General features: G+C 37.9%; 1 protein-coding gene across 10 annotated transcripts in view; it reads left to right on the top strand.

Moving 5' to 3' along the window:
• MLLT10 (MLLT10 histone lysine methyltransferase DOT1L cofactor) overlaps positions 1-23,119 on the top strand; it is a 240,055-nt gene that overhangs the window by 186,928 nt on the left and 30,008 nt on the right. For 8 of the 10 annotated variants that reach the window (XM_047066600.1, XM_047066599.1, XM_047066598.1 and 5 more), the window contains one exon: positions 5,362-5,409. The exons of the other annotated variants lie outside the window; for them this stretch is intronic. In XM_047066600.1, the coding sequence (XP_046922556.1) occupies positions 5,362-5,409 (48 nt within the window). The remainder of the gene's footprint in view (positions 1-5,361; positions 5,410-23,119) is intronic. 10 annotated transcript variants of the gene reach the window in all.

Below are 23,119 nucleotides of genomic sequence, written 5' to 3' on the forward strand. Positions count from 1 at the left end.
GTTTAAAAGTATACAATTCAGACATTTTTAGTATATTCACAATGTTGTATTAACTGTCACCACTAATTCCAGAACATTTTCATCAAACCAAAAAGAAATCATATATACCCCCAAGCCCCTCTTCCCTGCAAAATCACCCGGGAATCACTACTCTACTTTCTGTCTCTATGGATTTGCCTGTTCTGGACATTTCATACAGAGGGAGTTGTACAGCAGGGGGCCATTTAAGCATACGGTTTATCTGTGTTGTAGCATGCATCCGTACTTCATTCTTCATTTATGACTGAATAACACATTGTATGAATATTCCATATTTTATCTGTTCATTGGTTGGTGGACATTGTTGTTTGTACTTCTTGGATAGTGTGAAAGATGCTGCTGTGAACATTCATGTATAAGTTTTGGTGTGGATATGTGTTTTCATTTGTCTTGGGTATATTCTTGGGAGTATACTTGCTAGGTCATATGGTAACTCTGTATTTAATGTTTTAGAAACTGCAATACTGTTTCCCATAGCATTTGTAGTATTTTACATTCCTATTAGCAATCTATGAGGGTTCCAACTTCTTCAGTCCTCACCAAGATTTGTTATTTTCTTTCTTTCTTTTTTTAATCATAGCTATCCAAGCTGGTGTGGTGTCTCATTGTGGTTTTGAATTGCTTTTTCCTAATGACTAATGATATTAACATCTTTTCATGCTCTTATTGGCCATTTCTAGATCTTCTTTGGAGAAATGACTATTTCTATTTTCTGTGTGTCCGTTCTTGAAAATTTTATGTTTTTAGGAGTCTTCCCCCCCCCAAAGAATTTGCCCATTTCACCTGCATTTTTTAATTTGTTTGCATACAGTTATCATAGTATTCTCTTTATAATCTTTTTAATTTGATAAGGTGAATATCCTTACAATCCCCTTTCATTCCTGATTTCAGTAATTTGAGTCTTCTGTTTTGTCATTCTGAAAGATTGGTCAGTTCTGTTCATCTTTTAAACCAGCTTTTAACATTTAACATTTTCTCTAAAGTGTTCCTGTTTTTATTCCATTTCTGCTGTTTATTATTTCCATCCTTCTGCTTGCTTCTGTTTAGTTTGCTTTTTTTCCTAGTTTCTAAACCGGAAGATTATTGATTTAAAATTTTATTTATTTTTTAATTTCTTAAAATGTTTATTCATTTTTGAGAGAGAGAGAGAGAGTGCACAAACATGGGATGGGCAAAGAGAGAGGAGGACAGAGGATATGAAGCAGGGTCTGGGCTAACAGCAGCGACCCCAAAGCTGGGCTCCCAACTCACAAACCATGAGGTCATGACCTGAGGCGCTAACCAGCCAAGCCACCTGGGCACCCCTAGGGTTTTTTTTTTTTTTTTTTTAATAGGCCTTTACAGCTATAGCTTTCTTTATGAGGGCATATGGGTATCTTTTATGATTTTGAGTATTCTTTGTTGTATTCCCAGTATTCTCTTTCTCTCTCTCTCTCTCTCTCTCTTTTTTTTTTACTTCTCCTCCTGCACATATTCTCTTAGGAAATGTTGTAACACCTATCTATAGCTTTAGCGATCATTGATGCTCATTAGATTCCCAAATCTGTTCATCTAAATATCGAATTATCTCTTGAGTTCCAAGTCCATTTCCAACAAATTAATAAATCTGTTCCTCTTACATTCCCATTCAAAGCCTGCTCCTTCTTTTGTGTTCCTTATCTCTTTTTGGGATTTAGCCACCTAAATCTGTTATGCCACAGAGTTAAAGTAAGCTCATCGTGACTTCTCATTTTCTTGGTTATCATTTTATTTTTAAAAGTTTTTCATGGGGCGCCTGGGTGGCTCAGTTGGTTGAGCGGCCGACTTCGGCTCAGGTCATGATCTCACAGTCCGTGAGTTCGAGCCCCACGTTGGGCTCTGTGCTGACAGCTCAGAGCCTGGAGCCTGCTTCAGATTCTGTGTCTCCCTCTCGCTGACCCTCCCTCGTTCATGCTCTGTCTCTCTCTGTCTCAAAAATAAATAAACATTAAAAAAAAATTAAAAAAAAAGTTTTTCCTGTTATATATCGCTTTTTTTTTACCTTTATGTTTTCCCTGCCCCTACTTGGGTCATATGAACTCTTTCAGCAGCTTCCTAAACTTCATGTCATTATCTAATTCATTCATTAGCTGCTGCTAGAATCAGTGGCCTACTTAAAAATGCAAATCAGGGGCACCTGGGTGGCTCAGTTGTTTAAGTGTCCAACTTCGGCTCAGGTCATGATCTCATGGTGTGTGAGTTCTAGCCCTGCGTTGGGCTCTATGCTGACAGCTCAGAGCCTGGCACCTGCTTCAGATTCTGTGTCTCCCTGTCTCTCTCCCCTTCTCCCGCTCGCACTCTTTCTTTCTTTCTCTCTCTCTCTCTCTCTCTCTCTCTCTCTCTCTCTCTCAAAAATAAACATTAAAAATTTTTTCTGGGGCGCCTGGGTGGCGCAGTCGGTTAAGCGTCCGACTTCAGCCAGGTCACGATCTCGCGGTCCGTGAGTTCGAGCCCGCGTCAGGCTCTGGGCTGATGGCTCGGAGCCTGGAGCCTGTTTCCGATTCTGTGTCTCCCTCTCTCTCTGCCCCTCCCCTGTTCATGCTCTGTCTCTCTCTGTCCCAAAAATAAATAAAAAACGTTGAAAAAAAAATTTAAAAAAAAAAAATTTTTTTTCTAATGCAAATCGGATTGTGTCACTGTCTTACTTAAATCCTCAAAGAATTATCTGGTATTTTTGAGATAAAATTAATATTTTTCAGCATGACACGTGGAGTTTTTCATAATCTGCCTTATCTCTTCTTTCCAACTTTATGCTGCATTAGTATAACATACTTGTAGCTAATATTGTAGGAAATATTGTGTATTAATTAATAGTCATGGGCATTATGTGTTAAGCTACATCTTAATTTAGTATTTCTCAGAGAGGAACCTAGGACTTAATGGTGGTTGCTCTTCTGGGTGTGTGTGTATAATTATTCCATAAACTTTTGAAAAAAAAATTTTTTTTTAATGTTTTTATTTTTGAAAGAGATAGAGAAAGGCTCTGAAGCAGGCAGTCTCCAGACTGTCAGCACAGAGCACAGAGCCTAATGCGGTGTTCGAACCCATGAACCGTGAGATCATGACCTGAGCCAGTCAGATGCTTAGCTGACTGAGCCACCCACGTGCCCCAAAATTGGTACTTTCTGATAAGGAAATATTATCATCAATACAGAGAAAAACACATTTAGGAAAACACTTCAACCAGTCTAAATAAAAACCAAAAAACAAATTAGGCACAGTGGGATGAATTTTATGTGACCAGAGAAATTTAGGAGAAATAATATTAAAATTACTGTCTCAATAAAGGAAAAAGAGAACCGGTAGGAGAAAGATAAAACATAAAACTCTGTTAGCACATTTTGGGAACTTTTACAACAATTTGGAAAGACAAAATATCATTTAAATATTTTAAAGAACACTGTATGGAAGGTAAACTTTAAATAGGTGTGCCCGTGGAGTGAAGTGCCTTATGTTTTGTGACATTTGGTTTTATGGTGGTGCCTGGGAGCTAGCCAGCTTGACTAGGAGCATTTAGATTTCATGATGCCTCTAAAGTGTAAGTGTGACTTCTTGGTTTCATCTAGTAGGTGTATTTAAAATGATGAAACAAATGATATGGATACGGGGATTATGGTTTGCTTTTCATAGTCCAGTTGCAAACTAACATCTCATCTGCCTGGTTCTAATTGTTCTGTTTCAGGTGTGATTTTACTCTAGTGCTTTTTAGGTTGTTTAACAATTTATTTATTTACAAGTTTTTCTTACTAGACTATAAACTCATTTACAGTAGGGGTTGGGTTTTATTCATCTTTATTTCATTGGTATTTAGCTCATCATCTACTTGATGCTCTATAAATATTGAATGAATAAATCATTGTCGGTTGCTACATAGTCCTGGAAGAGTTTTCATATATTCTTGGTAATATGTTCATTTTCTTTGGAAATTAAACTTTGCATTAGGCAGTCTTGTTTCTCTCAAGAGTAGTAACTTGGTTCTTCCTACAATAATGCATTTGCTTCATTTGTTTATCTTGGCAATTCCTATTTTTAATATAATTTTGAAATAGTAGATTAAAGTAGCTAAAGTGCTTAGATCTGTTTTCACAGCAGTATATTGCTAATTGATTTCTGTGCCCCATTTACTATGCTTTTAAATTTTCTTTAATTATGGTACTTCTGGTTTGTCATGACCATGCTCATTAAACAAATCTCATTTGATGGAGGAGGCAAAGTAATGTCAACCAATTATTCATAAATATCTGCTATAGGATTTAGAATAAGCATGAATGCTAATTGATTTTAGGAATGAACGTTCTTCCTCAAGAATGGAATCCTACTGAGGTTTGTCATAATAGTTTGTAGGAAACTAGATCTTTGCTGTTTACATGTGCCCCCTTTTCATTTCAGGGAAGCATTAAGAAGGTGTAGGGATCTGAGAACAGAGATGAGCAATTTTCAGACATCACCACAGCCTATTAATCATTTGAGATTCACTGCACATAATGAGGTATTAGTGATAGGAGGAGCTGTTGCTGTGAACAGTAGGGAGATTGAGAACCATAGATCTAGATGATTCTAGATCTAATTTCTTTTTAATCACAGTAGACTTGTTTTTCCTTCTTACGTGATGTAGAAGGCCGTATTCTTTATTTTTATACAGTACATTGTTACATTCCAGGATGCAGCAAATGCTACTGTTTGTTCCAGTGTTTGTTCCTATGCCGGAAGGAATTTGGCTAATACTATATAGCCTTGCTAAGTAGTAGAAGACATATACTGTCCATAAGATGGTACGGTTTTTTCCATTTCAAATCAGCCAAGGTATTTATCTCTTGGATCACTTCTAAGCTTCTGGAAGATAGGCTTCATCTTAAGTGATAAACACAGAAGAATATTAACATTTGGATGGTGAATCAGCACTGGGAAGAAAACGTAATTTTCAGTATGCATGTTAACTACTACAAAGCAAAATGAACTTACAGGAGTTTCATTGAAACTATAAGAGAGAACCTGAAAAGGGAAGGGATTAGTATAAATGCTAATGAATTTGTAAGAATTACTTTTAAATTAATTAAATGGTAATGCCATTAACAGTCTCTTTATTTAGAGTGCTGCCTTTTTATTTTAGCAAAAACAAATTTATAATAACTTAAATTTTCCACAGTTTTTTTTGTTGTTTTGTTTTACTTTAACCCTACTGATTACTGTCCCCTCCTTCCCCCCCCCCCCCCCATAGTGTTTTAAATTTCTCAACTTCTTATCATGGTAGTTTTTAGGAACTGGTTATTAAAAATTTTAAATTAAAGTGTGTCTTTTCTTTAGACAGAGATGACAGTTCTACACTAACAAAGCAGGAACTTAAATTCATAGGTATGTACCAAGTTCAAGCATGATTTTAAAGGGTAATAGTGTTAAGTTAATTAATCCTAATGAAGCTTAGAAACCTTCCTATATAAAGCAGTAATGGGGATCTGTAGTCTCAGAAATGATAACCGAAAGGAATTCTCCATAATTCTGGGTGGTTGATGGGATGACTGTTATAATGTTCTTGTTGTACTTGTTTGGATTTGTCCTATTGCTTAAGACATGGTAAGGTGGGTTTTAGGATTTCTAAAGTTATTTACCTGTCAGGATCTAGATGCCTAGACCACTTTGTACATCTGTGACCCCTCTGTCTCACTGAGGGAAAGAAGAATCTGAGACCACATTTTGTGATTTATAATACTTTTCTAATTCTGTGATGTACTTTTCAAATACTTCTGGATCAGTTGAGAGTGAGCATGTGCATTCTGAATCCAGTATTCTTAACCAGTTAATGTATGCAGCTACTCCCTCCCCCAAAAACCTCAGTTTCACATATTTATAAAACTAATCTTGTGGGTGTGATTACCTGCACTATGGAACTTTTCCTTCTCAAAAGTGTCTTAGTCTTTTTTCACTTGAAAAGTATAAAGTTCTTTCTGTATCTAAAAATCCTGGTCATTTTCTTTGGGGAAATAATTCTGTACTGCAAATGGATCCTTTCAGGAGCAGTAAAATCTAAAAGGATAAATATGTGCATAAATAATAATTTCAAGACATAGAATTATAACTTCTTTAATGATCTACAGTATAAAAAGAATTCAGGGCAGGGAAAACTACTTTCAACTGAGGAAATGAGATGTCCAGAGAATGTAACATTTTACCTGATGCTTAAGGAATATGTAAAATTGAGCTATATGGAGATAGGGATCAGGGGTAGACTCCAGTCCCTGGAATACAGATAGCACAAGCAGTGGAACATAGGTGTGTAAAGTGATGGTGATACGATATTTGATATGAAATGTATGAAAAATAATAACCTTACGTATTAGCCAAAGGAGTTGAAAATAGTTGGTAGTTGGGAAATAGTTTGAGTTGGGGAAAAAAATAAAACCTGTTGTTCAGGAAGGTTCATCTGGCTGTAGCATGTAAGAATATTGAAAGGAGCTAGAGAACAGAGAAACCAATTAGATTTTTTTGTAATCTAGCTGAATGTGTTAAGGGTCTGAGTGAGGGTAATGGAAGTCAGACTAGTGGGACATCTGTTACTCAAGAAGAACTGGTAATAATTGTCAGTAAATTGAATGGCAGTAGCTGGGGGAGGATGGGTATTCATTTACCAACAAGATGTTTAGGTATAGATGTTAGCATGCAAATGAACAGATGAGGTTAGAGTGAAACAGAATTGGAAATAAATTCATATAGGGGGTAAATATAAACTCTGAAATTGGTCATGGCTGAGCAAGGTTGGTAGAGAAGACAGAAAGGTTGGATCAGGTTTATTTTAAAATAGAAAAGTATTAATAAGTGGAAAGGAAGACTCTAGAGAGATAAAGGGTTAAGATGCAAGAGAAGACTATTTCATGAATCAAAGAAACTGGATAGATGAACAAGTAGAAAAGTAACTTGAAGGAAGACAGAATAGCTGTGGAAACATTGAGTATAAAAGAAAAAAATTAACCTCCACAATTTGGGGTTAATGAATGTTAATTAATGAATTAGATAATTTTAGAAGTAGGTTTTCTCTCCAAAACAAATGATCACTTTCAGGTATACATTAGTAACTTGAGAGTGTTTACAAAAGTTGTCCTGTTAGTGTAACTGAGAAAAATGTTTTAATGATTACATAATAGTGATAATGATACCTGTATATGTAAAGACTTTATTTTGTAATTCTCAGGGTTTCCTGAGAAGTTATCTCCTTTCCTCTTGTGTGCATCTTTGATTCTGTTCTCTGCCTGCTCCCAACTGAATTAGTCACCAAGTGGTACCTTCTAATTTGAAGGTAGCTAAACATGACTTTTTATATCTAATTTATTATTTTCAAAATCCCACCTTCTCACAGCTGTAGGTTGGTACAGATCCTTATCATTTCTTTCACACATTATTGTATTAGTCTCCTTTTGGTTTTGTCAGTATACCTGGAATTGATCAGGTGGGCTAACTCAAGCCAGTATGGCAGAAATGAATGTCATTTAATCATTTATGATTAAAACATTACTGTCAAGAATTGCCCAGAATTGCTTATCTTACTTTTCCTTAAAGTAATCTTGGGAAAACGAGTTATAATTGTAAAGTTACTTCATTAGTGAACCTGACATCAGAACAAGGACAATTAGTTAGGTCATGTTTAAAGATTATCACCATGTTGGGGCACCTGGGTGGCTTAGGCAGCTCAGCTTCCAACTCTTGATTTCTTCTCAGGTCGTCATCCTCAGGGTCATGAGATCTAGGTCATGATATCAAGCCTGGTGTAGGACTCCACGCCCAGTTTAAGATTCTCTCTCTCTCACTGCCCCTCCCCTGCTCCTGTGTGCAGGCACTCACCCTGTCTCTCAAAAAAAAAAAAAAAAAAAAGATTATCACCATCTTGATAATGTTCTTTTTCTTTCTGTATAATGCAGTTGATTGCTTTCTTAGCAGCTTCCTTCCACATTAATTTCTAGTCCTGTGTTTGCAGGAACTATGTCCCAGTTACCTTGATGACTAAACTTGGAGTTAGAAACCATGTATTATGGGGGCACCTGGGTGGCTCAGTTGGTTGAGCGGCCGACTTCAGCTCAGGTCACGATCTCACGGTCCGTGAGTTCGAGCCCCGCGTCAGGCTCTGGGCTGATGGCTCGGAGCCTGGAGCCTGCTTCCGATTCTGTGTCTCCCTCTCTCTCTGCCCCTCCCCCGTTCATGCTCTGTCTCTCTCTGTCTCAACAATAAATAAACGTAAAAAAAAATTAAAAAAAAGAAAAAGAAAGAAAGAAACCATGTCTTATGGTGAGCCCTTTCTATAGATGGCCTGTATTACTTGTTTCACACTCAGAGGGTCATTTTATTTAAGGATCTGTGGGTGTATGTATGTGCCTATTGACAGGTGGTATTTTGTATAATAATCACTAGGTATTTGGAATTATACTTCTCAGACTGTTTGGCATTATGCTTGTAATGTTAGGAGAAACTAATATATTCATTCAAAAGATGTATAAAAAATTATATTCAAAGTTGTTGGATGTGTCAAGATTTAGAAACCAAAATTAAAAAAAAAATTTTTTTTAATGTTTATTTTTGAGAGAGAGAGATAGAGAGAGAGAGAGAGAGAGGCAGGAAGGGGCACAGAGAGAGGGAGACATAGAACCTGAAGCAGGCTCCAGGCTCTGAGCTGTCAGCACAGAGCCTGACGCTGGGCTTGAACCCACGGACTGTGAGACCATGACCAGAGCAGAAGTCGGACACTTAATCGACTGAGCCGCCCAGGTGTCCCAGAGACCAAAAATTTTTAATCCATGTTGGCAGTAATAGGAAATCTGATTTTCTACAGACCAGGTCCTAAAGAAATTATAGAAAGAAAATAAATCAGTGTAAAGAAGATAGGAAAGACACGAGGGAAGATAATAATTTGAAACAAAGTAGATCTTTAAAAGCAAGTAGAGGGGCGCCTGGGTGGCGCAGTCGGTTAAGCGTCCGACTTCAGCCAGGTCACGATCTCGCGGTCGGTGAGTTCGAGCCCCGCGTCAGGCTCTGGGCTGATGGCTCGGAGCCTGGAGCCTGTTTCCGATTCTGTGTCTCCCTCTCTCTCTGCCCCTCCCCCGTTCATGCTCTGTCTCTCTCTGTCCCAAAAATAAATTAAAAAAAAAAAAAAAAAAAAGTTTAAAAGCAAGTAGAGGGGCACCTGAATGGCTCTGTCCGTTAAGCATCTGACTCTTGATTTCAGCTCAGGTCATGATCTCACGGTTCGAGGGATCAAGCCCCACATTGGCTCCAGCACAGAGCATGCTTGGGATTCTCTCTCTCTCCCCCTCTGTGCCCCTCCCCCATTTGCTCTCTCTCTAAAAAATAAAAAATAATGATACAAAAAACAAGTAGAAATTTTAGGTATGGAAAACTGTAACAGTCAAAGTAAAGAACACAATAGATAGGACAAATAACAGTGGATACAGTGAACAACAAAATAATTAATGGGTTTTATACATATTTAAAATAAAAACTATATAGTATGGAGGATAGAAGTAGAATCCAGGTAACAGGAGCTCCAGAAAGGGAGAGAGAGAAAAATGGAGAGGAGGAAATAACCTGAAGAAATAATGGAAATAAATTTCATTAAAAAAAAAAAAAAAAAAAAAGATGAGATATCTTAGTTTGAAGTGGCACATAGTGGGCCTAAGAAAAAAGAGTGAAGGAAAAATTCTCATCTAGACACATTATAGGGGAAATTTTAAAATCTCACAGACAAGGAAAGGATTCTAAAACACGGACTGTTAAGATGAAGTCTTTCTTGGAGACTACATAAAAATAACTTCAGTTCTAAGGAGGTGGTGCAAGATATGAAATGTCTAGATTTAACAGAGCTAATTATCATAGCAAAAAAAATTGAAAATACTGGGAGTATAAAGATTACAGTTACATTTCTTGTAGCACCTCCTGGATTCAATTATTAAATGGTATTTAGGTAGCTTACCTAACAACTTGGAAATATATCCGTGATAGGTTTTCCCTGACCCCAACAAATTGTATGTATACTGTGTATAAAATAATGTATACATGGGACAAAGGATTATCAATTTCTTATTCTGTTTTCATGGTGCTCAAATTCTATTGGAAGAGTCAGAAATATAAATGAATAATTGCAGAATAAAAAGTTAGGCAAAATTATCATGGCGATTATGTTAAAAGAATAGATTTGAGAGTAGTTTTTTTCTTGTCTTCATTTTTAAAAATTGATTATGGTCATTACTTATATGTTTTTATTTAAATCATAGATAACCTTTAATGAAAAATGGAAAATGGTTTTAATAGCTGACACATCTAATAAGATTAGGTTCTTCATTTTAATTAGCAATTTATTTTTTCCTACTAAGCCTCCCTTTCAATTTTCTTAAGCTAAAGAAACAGTAAAAAAAAAAAAAAAAAATCACTGTGTAACGTACTCAATGATGTTTGTTATCTGGGCTTATGATTGATAATAACTTCAGTAAGTCTTTTTTCTTCTTAGTTGAAATATGTCCTTCATTAACCTGACCACCTATATTTTTATCCTTCATCTGAGCTAAGTGTTTCTAGAGAATACAATTTACGTCATGTACACATGCATATCATTATAGATTTGTGATACTAGCCTTCACTGACATTTAAATTGCTTGGCAGTGTTAATACGAATCTCTAGGAAACTCTCTTTTTGCCATGATTGTTTGTATTTTAAAACTTTTACTGCCAGTTAAAATTGCATCTTTTAGTCCCCCAATTCTGCAAACCTACTTGGTTTGTATCCATCCTCTTTTCTTTCTCTCCAGTCCTGCTTGCAGTGCAAGGCTAGTCTGTACTTGTGCTCCACATCTTACCCTTCTGTGCCCTCTCAGAGGCCTTGTCATGTTAGTTTCCTTATCCTCTCACCCTCACTTTTCTTTCCCATCTACATCTAAGCATTCTCTCCTGTCCGTCCTCCTGAACAAAAGAACCCAAACTCCTTTAATCACACATTGCTGTTCATGTGCCTACCCCTTAAACTGTTCTACCTCCACTCACTCGTTTAAGATTTTCTCTTTGTTCTGGGTGGTATGTCTAGATGTGATTTTATTCTTCTTAGGACCTCTTTGCTTCCTAATTGAGAGAATTCATTTTTTTTTTTTAATGTTTATTTTTGAGAGAGTGAGAATGGGGGAGGGGCAGAGAGCGAGGGAGACACAGAATCCAAAGCAGGCTCCAGGCTCTGAGCTGTCAGCACAGAGCCTGACACAGAGCTCAAACCCATGAACTGTGGGTTCAGATCATGACCTGAGCCAAAGTCAGACACTTAACCCACTGAACCCACCCAGGCGCCCCAAGAGAATTCATGTCTTTCGTCAGTTCTGGACACAACTCTAGCCATTACATTTTAAAGTATTTTTATATTTTTATTTTTATTTTTATTAATTTTATTTTTATTGTAGAGAGAGCACATGCAAGCAGGGGGAGAGGGGCAGAGAGAGAGAGAGAGAGAGAGAGAGAGAGAGAGAGACTCTTAAGCAGGCTCCAATGCTTAGTGTGGAGCCCAATGTGGGGCTTCATCCCATGAACCTGGGGTCATGACCTGAACCCAACTCAGGAGTCGGAAGTTCAACCAACTGAACCACCTAGGTGCTCCTATGGCCATTTAAAATATTGATCCTCCCTATTCTTTCTGTTGTTCAGTAACTTTTGTTAGACATATTTGGACTTTGATTCTGTCTTCCATGTCCCTTAACCTTTCTTTTATAATTTCCATTTATCAATCTCTCTGTGCTCTAGCAGGATAGTAGTTTTTAGGTTTTATTAATTTATTTTGAGGGAGAGAGAGAGAGACAGAGAGTGAGCAGGGGAGGGGCTGAGAGAGTCCAAGAGAGAATCCCAAGCAGGCTCTGCACTATTAGTGCAGAGCCTGACGTGGGGCTCGATTTCAGGAACCGTGAGATCATGACCTGAGCTGAAATCAAGAGTCTGACGCTTAACCAACCATCCACTCAGGCACCCCTGGATAATTTCTTTTGATCTTTTATATTCACTCATCATCTCTTCAGCCATACTGATTTATAATTTTACCTGCCTAATGGGTAAAGATTTTTAGTGAATGTGCTTTTCAATTTTTAGAATTCTTTAAAAAAAATTTTTTTTTTTAATGTTTATTCGTTTTTGAGAGGCAGAAAGATAGCATGAGCGGGGAAGGGGCAGAGAGAGGGAGACACAGAATCAGAAGCAGGCTCCAGGCTCTGAGCTGTCAGCATAGAGCCCGACGCAGGGCTCGAACTCACAAACTGTGAGATCATGACCTGAGCCGAGGTCGGACGCTTAACCGACTGAGCCACCCAGGCGCCCCTCAATTTTTAGAATTCTTTTTGGTCCTTTCTAAAATGGATCTGGTCTGGTTTTGTTTTTCTCTTTCTTGTTTTTAAGAACATGTAGCACTTTTCTCACATGTAAAATATTTTTATTTTCAAACAGTCTCAAACTTACAGAAAAGTTACATAGAGTATAATATACAGAACTGTATCTTCCCAGAGTATTTGAGAATAAGTTGCAGATACAGTGCCACATTAGCCCTGAATACTTCAGTCTTTATTTTTAAAATTTTATTGTTATTTTTGTAATGTTTATTTTTGAGAGAGAGAGAGCGTGAGCAGGGGAGGGACAGAGATAGAGGGAGACGTAGAATCTGAAGCAGGCTTCAGCACAGAGCTTGATGCAGGGCTAGAACTTGTGAACCGGGAGATCATGACCTGAGCTGAAGTCAGACACTTAACCGACTGAGCCACCGAGGTGCCCAGAATACTTTAGTTTTTATAGACAAGGACGTTTTACTGTAAAATCACAATACAGTGATCAAGAACAGGAAATTAATATCACCATATTACTACCATTTACTCGTCAGATGGCCATTCATATTTTGACTGTTGTCTCAGAATTTTACAGGTTAGTTATTTTTGGGTTTGGTTCATTTTTTTTCATTATTAGAGCTGTGTTATTTATTTATTTATTTTGGAGCAGGATATCATAGATGTGATCTTTCCATTGCATCTATCAGATGACACATAATCAGGCATTTCCAATGAAAAGGTTTTCTTTTCCTCTTTGTAATTATGTATATTGTGGAATTAAGTATGAGACTATAAATATCCCATTCCTCATCATACTTTTAATTTGTATCAGTGTGGACTTACAGATTTGTGTGGGGGTATGATGTATTTATTGTGATGCTCAAATTGTTCACAGTTTAGCTAGTGGGAGCCCCTTTAAGCTGGCACAGTTGTCCCCATTCATTATTCTTTGAACACTTATTTTCTGGCATTGCAAGTATATTAGTCTTCTGTTGCTGCCATAACAAATTACCACAAAATTAGCAACTTACAGGCACTCAGATTTATTAGCACATAGTCAGATGTCTGGGTTTGGTTATCTGGTTGCTCTGTTAGAGTCGCACAAGGCTAAAATCAAGGTGTTGGCCAGCTGGGCTCTTACTATCAGGAGACTCTGGAATTCATTCACTTCCAAGAAGCTCATTTAGGTTGTTGGCAGAATTCAGATTTTTCCTTGCAGTTGCAGGACTGAGGTCATCATTTCCTTTCTGACTGACAGCTGAGGGTCTCCCTTAGCTCCTCGAGGCTTCTATCCCATCCTTTCACACGTCCCTACATTTTAGAGTCGGCAAAGGTGAGTTGAATCCTTTGCACGCTTAGAATCGCTCTGACTTCCTCTTCTGTTGTATCTCTCTTTTTTTCTCAGCTATTACATCTCTCACTGACTCTTTTGGCCTTTGTCTTCTATTTTTAGGGGTTCATGTGATTACTCTGGGCCTACCTACATAATCCAAAATAATCCACCCGTTTTAAGGTCAGCTAATCAGTACCTTAACTTAATCTGCCAAGTCTCTTCACAGTAGTGCCTTGATTAAGGGAACCTTGGGATGGAGGGTGGGCATCATTAGAATTCTGCCTAGCACAGCAGGATATGTCAGGTGCCTTTTTTTATAGAGAGAGTGTTGTTTCTTTCTTACACTTGTGAGTCCTTGGCTTAGTCATTTAGTTTCTTAGTCATTTGAAATATTTGTCTTATCTTTATTTGCTCTATTTTCTTTCTAAGGTTCTTGGAATAACAGTCAAATAATGTTTGTGTCTGCTAGTTTGTGATCAAGGGGATTGTTTTCATCTGTGTTTTCTAATTGTGGATTGTGAACTCATTTTATAGCCTGAATTGAGGTTATATCCCTTCAGAGAGGTTTTGTGTTTGCTTCCGCTGTGTACTCAAGTGACAGTACCAGCTGGCCCCGTCTTACATTAATTTAATGTTTGGGATCTATCAGACTAGGCACATATGCCCCAAAACCTGGGGCACCTGGATGGCTCACTCAGGAGTGTTTGACTCCTGATTTCGGCTCAGGTCATAATCCCGGTGTCATGGGCTCAAGCCTTGCCTCGGGCTCTGCACTGAACATGGAGCCTGCTTAAGATTCTTTCCCTCTACCCCTCTCCCTAGCTCACTCGCTCTCGTTCTCTCTCTAAAATTAAAAAAAAAAAAAAAAAAAAATCAAACTCAAAAAGCTATTTGAAGGCAAAGCTATGGCTCTAAATTCTAAGTGCAGACTTTTCATCCCCTATCCAGAGCTTAAATCTAATTGGGTGAGCTTCCTTGTCCTGTCTCTGTGCTGTAATTTCTGTGTTTTGATGGTTTTGTAGGGTTTTGGTGGGGGCAGTGGGGGAAAGGGCTGGTCTGTCTTTCCCCAGAAATGTAGCTCTTGGAAGGTCCAATCTATATAACCAAAGTCTTACCACTTATAACTTTTCAGCCATTGGAGGCCCAATGTGTTGTCTCTTTTTCTTGTGGGCACTAAAGCCAAAGCTCCAGGATTACTGACACAGGCTGACTCCTCCAGGGCAGCCTATTAAAGCTTTTCCCTCCTCATTCATAAGGATTTCCCTCACTGTCCTATGGGCTCAGCTATTCATTTTGAGGTCATTTTAATTGGGGAGGTTTTTAGGTTATCTGGTCTGCCTCATTGCCAGAAACAGAAATTCTCCTACTGATTTATTTTTCAAACCCCGATACTGGCTCTACAACTACTACTCTACTTGGCCTACAAGTAGTTTTCACGTTGCCAAATCAAGTGGCTACTTTTCAGTCTTTAGCCTAGATGACTTTTTAGCATATTTATTTTTGTTCAGGACTTCCTGCTACTGGAAGCTCCTCTCCTGTTCCTGTCCCTCCTTTCCCGTCTCATCCTGTTCCCATCCCTTCTCTCCCTTCCCATCCTGTTCCCATCCCATCCCTTCTCTCCTCTCCTCCCCTCCCTTCCCCTCCCCTCCCCCTTCTCTTCTAACATTATACTTAACTTGGTTATCCTGCAGTTTTGACTATTTCTTAACTAGTTTTTTGTTTGTTTTTACTTCACCTTTATCCTAATTTAGTGTTGAAATTCCTTGGGGCTAAATCTGAGCCTCTCCTTTTCTCTAAAATTCTCACCATATTTAAGCTGCTTAAAATCTTTTGTCTACCGTATTACAGTAACTACTTAAATTATCTCCCTGATTCAACTCTTCCATTGTCTTTCAGGGCATTGTTCACATTGTATCCAAAATGATCTTTTTAAAAGTAAAGTTCTAATCATGCCACTCTCTTGCTTAAAATGCTTCAATGGCTTTCCAGTAGGATGAAAGTGGAGAGTCCTCTATGACCTGCAAGGTTCCACATGAGCTGGCTCTTGGACTGACTTCTAGCTTTATCTTAAGCATTTTATTTCTTTGCTTATTATACTACACTGGCTATATCTTTGTATGTAAGTCACAGAGTGGATTCTGTCAAATTAAACAAAAAAAGAATCTGTTGGATAGGTACAGTTATTTAGAGAACTAAAGGAAAAAACCCCTTCCCAGACCTCTGAGAGGACAGAAATAGGGTAGATTCAAGGGCTGGGTAAAGAAGGATTAATAGAATCCTAATATTACTACCATTAGACTAACAGGTCTGACCATTTTCTGCCCTGGTGTGTATGCCTTCAAGATACTAATTCCCAGGAGAGACTATTACAGCTTGGGTCACATGTTTATCTCTGGGCTGAGAGTGTATGAAATGGAGGAGGGGTACTTCCCTGACAGAAAATAGGATGTTATTTGGACACAAAACGGGAAAGAATTATGGACAGGTAAAAACAATAGAAGTGGTCTCTCTTCCTTTTAGTTTATGTGTCACTTCTTCACTGCAGCCTACTCTGCTGATCTTAATTAAGTTATCCCTTAGATTTGGTCACAGTACATTCTGCTTTTTCATCATCGCACTGGTATCTGTGTGCTTACTTAATATCTGGTTCCTTCATTTTAAGAACCGTGTATGCAAGGGTGATACCTATTTTTGTTTTTTGTAGTATCTTCATCTAGTATTTTGTCTGGGTACATTAGGCAATAAATAATTGTAGAATATTGTAAAACAGAGTCAATTACGCAATATTCAATTGATTATGTCAAAATAACATTCAAAACATTTGTAAAGATTTTATAATGGAATAGGAAAATACGTTAAGTATAAAAGGATTAAAAATGTTTAGTTTCATACATAGGCAGCTATATAAAGCTAAACAAAACCATAAACTATATACCAAAAATTTTGAAAATACATAAAAATGTCAACAGTGTGGATGAATTTTTCCCTACTTTGCCATCTACTTAAGATTTTTAATAATTAGTATGTAGTATTTTTATAGGTAAAGTCAAAAGAAGCAATACAGAATTGTTCAGATCTCTGTAAAAATAGAGCAGCCTAAGAAATAGTTAATGCTTGCCTAACGAGATTTTGGAACACCTATATTCCATCAAGGTGGCCAAGAGTCTCAGGAAAGAAAGCTCTTTTTCTAAATTTTATTTTACCCTCTCTGAATAATGAAGGTGTTAATCATATAGGGATATATTTCACAATCTAAAACCAAAGGGAAAGGGAAAACCAAAATAATCCTGTTATGCATTAGTTGCCAAAGGGAAAGGATGTTAACATTTACAGTGAAACATTTACATTTACATTGCAACATTTACAATGGAATCTTCTATTGTTGTGTATATGATTCTGTTTACTTCTTTTATCATGGAGATAGATATCGCTCCTTTATAATAATATGGCTACTGTTTATCAAATGCTTTCTATGTGGTAGGAGAACGTAACTAATAGTATTAGTACATGTATTAGCCAATCCTTACACCAGCCCTGTGAAATATTGGTGCCATTCTCACTTTACAAATGAGGTGTACTAGGTCCAGAGAGGTTATTTGCATGAGGGAGCAGGATTTGGACTTAACTACTTTCACACCATATTAACCTCCAGAAAAGACTATTCAGTCATAGGATATGGGTTGGGGATAACTTCACAGGTTTAGTCATTTACTAGCTTAAATATTCCTCAAGACTGTCCCATTCATTTACTCTGGTTCAGTGCTGGACAAACAACCTGATGTGGCACTGATTTGGCCTCCTAGGCAGTTTGAAATTGGGAGTCAGGAACTCTGGTTGGTGAACACTAATATTTATGTCGCTGGTCATGTATAGTTCTGTCTTATATGTTGTTTTTATATCATTGCCGTGGGCACACTAATAAAAGCTTAGGTCTCAGCAGTGTTTTCTTGGCTCTGCCCACCCTATCCTGTTCTCACTAAGATCACCATTTGTCTCCATATTTCAAATCCAGTGGACGTTTTCAGTCTATCTCTTAATTAGCCATTCAGCATCAGTTGATAACCATCTATGTGCCCTTTCTTTAGACCCTTTTCTTGACTTCAGTGATGCTGCACTCATGGTGTTCTTCTTACCTCACTGATACCAATTTTCTGTACTGATTCCTCTTCCATTAACCCTCCTTGAAATGTTGGAGGTCTTCAGGACTTAGTCCTAGACCGATGTTTTCCTCTTTTATAAGCAAAAATGCACTTTCCCTTTTTTCACCGCCTCAGTGAATGGTACTTGTAACCACTAGCCAGTTCATTCATAATACTTTATCTACAAATGTAGCTAACTATCAAGTTGAGTGCATCTGACTTCTAGATGTACTTCAGATCCATATCATTCCAAGTGTTTCCATACCACTACCACCTTCGTCCTGAGGGACATAATCTTTGATCTAGATTGTGGAATGGCTTCCTAGATGACCTTTTTGTTTCCACTCTTCCTCTTTTCAATTCATTTACTACATTTAGAAGGATGATCTTCTGAAAAACCAAGTCATGCTGTATTTGCCTCTGGTGTCTTCCCATTGATCTTAGTGTAAATTCTCAACACCTCTACATGGCTTGCAAGGTCGTGTGTAATCTGTTCCTTCCCTTCTCTCCAGCTTTGTCTTCCACCACTCTCTCCACTATACTTTACCCATATTACTTTTTTTTCCTCTTTTTTCTATTTCATTGTCAAGTTTGAACAAGCTTTTCTACTTCACTCTGTTCACTTAATGTCTACTTGTGTGAACTTTAGGTTTTGGCTTACGTATCTTTTCTTCAGATAGATACTTTCGGCTTCCTAATTTGTCATTCTTATGGTACTTTCTCTTCAATCACGACACTTGTCACAATTTATAGTTATGTGTTTGTTTTATTGTTTGCCTCCCTAATTAACTTGTAAACTCTTGGAGAGCCGAGATCTTGTCTGTCTTGTCTGTCATGTTCCCTACTTCCCCTGCTCCTAGCACAGTGCCTGTCTTCTAGTAGGCACACAATAAATATTGGGTGGATGGATGGCTGGGTGGATGGATCAGTACATCATTGCCAACCTCTGTATCATTCTATATCTTTGTGCCTACGCTTTATCCTAAACAGATGAATTTCAGGTATTTTCCTAGAGTTTATGCATTACAGGATTCAGTTCTATTTAATTCCATGAATATCACCTTGATTTAGATTAAAATAACATAGGGGTGCCTGAGTAGCTCAGTTGGTTAAACGTCTGACTTCGGCTCAGGCCATGATCTCATGGTTTGTGAGTTTGAGCCCCATGTTGGGCTCCATGCTGACAGCTCAGAGCCTGGAGCCTGCTTCAGATTCTGTTTCTCCCTCTCTGTCTGCTCCTCCCCCACTTGCAGTCTCCCCCCCCCCCCCCCAAATAACCTTTAAAAAAAAGTTTTAAAAAATAACATATAATTTGTGAAAGATGGAAATAGAGTAAGTTAAAAAGAAAGCAGGCACAGAACAATTTAAGGAGGATCATTTAACTTTTGAAAGTTCTGGAGGTCTTAGTAAACTGTTGGTTCATGAGGTATGAGGAAGTTTAGGAGAGTCAGTGATCCTCATACTCAAAAAAAGATTTGGGTATTTATACTGCCCTGCCTGGATCAGAAAAGATAATTTTATCTGTTCTATTTATAGTAGTAACCCAAGCACCAGACACAGTTTCAAAGTTGTGTTCACCACATTGCATATTTAGTTGTGCACTTTCCTATTTAAGTATGCTCTAATGCAATGTAAAAACAGATACAAGTTTAGATATTGGAGGTCCTCAGTAACCACAGTTTTGCTTCCCAGCATTACACTTTTAGGATATATTATTGCATGTGGCAATGGTATTTTCAATTTTGAAAGAGTATTAGGGACATTAGAGGGCCTGGTAATTAATACTGTTCTTTGCTGACTTAAACCTAAAATTTTTATTAGAGCAATAACTCTAAAATAGTTATGGCTACCCTTATGGAGACTTACTTACTCTTAGACCCTTTACGTGGATGTTCTCAAATAAAAGCCTCTAAGGTAGCGATTACTTATTGTTTTTTAAAAATTTTTAAAAATGTTTTTATTTATTTTTGAGAGACAGAGCATGAATGGGGGAAGGGCAGAGAGAGAGGGAGACAGAATCTGAAGCAGGCTCCAGACTCAGAGCTATCAGCACAGAGCCCGATGCGGGATTCGAACTCAAGGACTGTGAGATCATGACCTGAGCTGAAGTCGGACGCTTAACCAACTGAGCCAGCCAGGCGCCCCAGTGATTACTTGATTTTACAGAGAAAAATATGGAAGCTCAGAAAGGTTAAGTAATTTGATTCAGATCACATAGTTGAGAGAGCCAGGATTTCTGTCTCAAACACTTGTTCCGTTTTTTTTTGTTTGTTTGTTTGTTTGTTTTTTGTTTTTTTAGCATGCTGTCTCCAGTTATCTTAGTTTTAAGAGTTGGAGATTCCATGTATGCTTTCCATCACAAAAAAATTAGATTATTATCATTCTACCTTTAAGGTACTTTGCGGCAAAGGCTGAGTTCAAGTGCTTCTCTCTGGAACTACCTCCCCTAGTCTCTTCCTCTGAACTCAGTCATCCCTCACTCAGGTCCTGTGTCCTTATGGTACCTAGCGTTTCTTTAGCTTATGAATACTTACTAGTTCTGCTATGAGACTATTAGTTCTTTGAAGGCAAAATTCCTTTCTGTTCTTTGTTATCTTCAGTGCCTTTTTTGTTTTTTAATAATAAGAACCTCAATAAATATTTGTTAAATGAATTATGAGATAACAAACTTTTTAAAAACTTGTATTTCTCAGGTGCATGTCTTTTGGAATGTAAGGTTTATAAGCTCCATTTACATGCTACCTTTTTTCTTTCCTTCACAGCCAAACCTCTTAAAACAGTTACTTTTGCCAAGATTTATTGTCATATTTGGTGACTCCTTTTTCTGTCCTGACTTTAAATGACCAGTGGAATCATTTGACCTATTCCTTTGAAATTCTCTAGTGGTTCCTAAGATTCTCTTAGTTTTCTTATTTTGTTCTTTGTGGTCTATTTTTTGTTGTTTACTCTTCCAGTGGTAATGTTCTGTAGGATTCTGTCTTTGGTCCTCTTGATCATGCTGAGAATTTTGTCTAGGTGATTTCATTTTTCCGTTCCTTGGCTTTGACCAGCTTCCATATCAGGAGTTGTAAATCACATATTCACAGGGGCCAGGTAGGTGACGTAAATGAGTGAAGAGATGAAGAATAAGGAATGACAGGACTCTGGTGGGTTAAAGAATCTATACCCTGACCAAAGTTCCAGCAGATTATTGCTATTTCAGAACTTGGTGTCCAATATTGACAGAGCTTCAGTTTTTCAGGAGAAATTAGAATTTGCTTTGAAACGTGAAGTTTCAGTGTTTCTAAATATGAACTAGTTTAAGATTTCAAACACAGTGCAAGCCAACAGAAAGCCTTTTTGAGTTTTCATGTTTACTTACGCTAACTTTATTATTCTTCTGACTCCTGTGTTTGTATCTCCACACCTGATTTTCCTGCTGAGCTCCAGGCTGATCCTGTTCTGTTCTAGACTATAGAGGAAGGAGTTCTGTGTTCCACAGGCATGTCAGAGACCATGAATGATCAACCTGTACTTCAGTCTTGTCTTACAAAGTGCTTGCAGTTTTAGAATCAGGCAGCTGCGAGTTTGAATCCCGATTCTACCATCTGTTAGGTCACTAAGCAAATTATTTCTTTATGATTTTTTTTAAAGTTTATTTATTTATTTTGAGAGAGAGAAAGAGAGAGGAGTGCAAGCGGGTGAGGGGCAGAGAGAGAGGGAGAGAGAGAAAGTCCCACGGGGCTCAAACTCACAAACTGTGAGACCATGACCTGAGCTGAAACCAAGAGTTGGACGCTCACCCGACTGGGCCACCCAGATGCCCCAGCAGATTATTTCTTTAAACTTCTGCTTGCTGTTGTGTGAAATGGGAGTAATATATACCTCATTGGGCTATTACGCGAGCACAGTGACCTGCATATAGTAACCACGTACAGTACTAGATGCTCCCAGTTGCTATCCCTGTTTCAGTGAGTGGTATCACCACACGCCCACTTACTGGTACTGAAGAGTCATCCTCGACTCTTCCCTCTTATTTCTTCTTGAGGTCCTATTAGGTACCAGTCCTATCAACTCTGCCTTTAGAATGTATCTTTACTACTATTACTGTAGTTTAATCTCCTTTTTTGCTCATCGGTATTATTGTAGCAACCCTTAAACAGCTTTCTCAGTCTCTCTTTAAATCCCCTCCCCAGTCTGTTCTCCACTTGTGTCATGGATTGATGTCTTGCTTAAACTTCAGTCTGATCACACCATGCTTCTGCTTACAGTCCTTCAGTGGCATCCTGTTGTTTCCAAATTTCCAGCATTTTAGCTTTTAATGTTCTTGATCTGATTCCTGCTCATTTTTTAGCCTCATTTCTTGCTTCGACTACCCAGATGGTACTTACATGTTCTTCTGTTTCTTCCTCAAACCACCCTTCACCTCGGTTCTACAGCTCCTTTAGAAATGAGCTCTAAAGGCATCCATCGCTTCCAGTAAGTTTTTTGACCCTCATCCTCTCACCTCAGGTCTGGGTTATATACCCCTTTTCATGTGCTCAGAGCCCCTGAGGATGTCTCTATCATAGCACTCTTCACAGTCTTTTGTAATAGTCTCTTTTTTCCACTAAGCTTCTTGAAGGCGGAGACCACATTACTTGAATGGCTTTGTATCTCCAGGGCTTAGAATAATGTCTGGCAAACAGTGAGCTCTCAGATGTTTGCGGAATGGATGCATTTGGTGAATGAATAAATTATCTTTTTTTCCTGGAGAAATTGTAGAAAAAGGATCTTAGGACCCTCAATTATAGTTGTAAGGCCTTTACAAATGTCACAATTCCCTTATTTTTCTTGTTTGAGGATTATGAGTACTTCTATTTATTATGAATCAATAATACTTATGTTCTCTAGAACAAAATACATTGTACTGTTAATGTAAATAATTGTTGCTTGCAAGGGCTATAGTTTCTAATCTTTCTTTCTTTCTTTCTTTCTCTCTCTCTCTCTCTCTCTTTCTTTTTTTTTTTTTTTAACTACATCCCACTTAGGTTCATTTTTCTCTTGCTTTCCTCTTGTTACAGTGTCAAATTCTTAGGATCTTGGGGTCTTATTTTCTCCCACCCTCCCAGGAGCCTTGGTTTATATCAAGATTTCTCAGGTTCTGCACTGCTGACACTGTAATACAGATAATTCTTAGCTGTGAGGAGCTGCCGTGTACATTTTAAGATGTTTAGTATCATCCCAGGCCTCTACCTACTGTATGTCAGTAGTGCCCCCTAGTTTTGACAACTAAAAATGTCTTCAGACATTAT

This window comes from Lynx rufus, unplaced genomic scaffold, assembly GCF_022079265.1.
Source record: "Lynx rufus isolate CCGP_SWC_20201006 ecotype Redwood Valley unplaced genomic scaffold, mLynRuf1.p SCAF_7, whole genome shotgun sequence".
Lineage (NCBI taxonomy): Eukaryota > Metazoa > Chordata > Mammalia > Carnivora > Felidae > Lynx > Lynx rufus.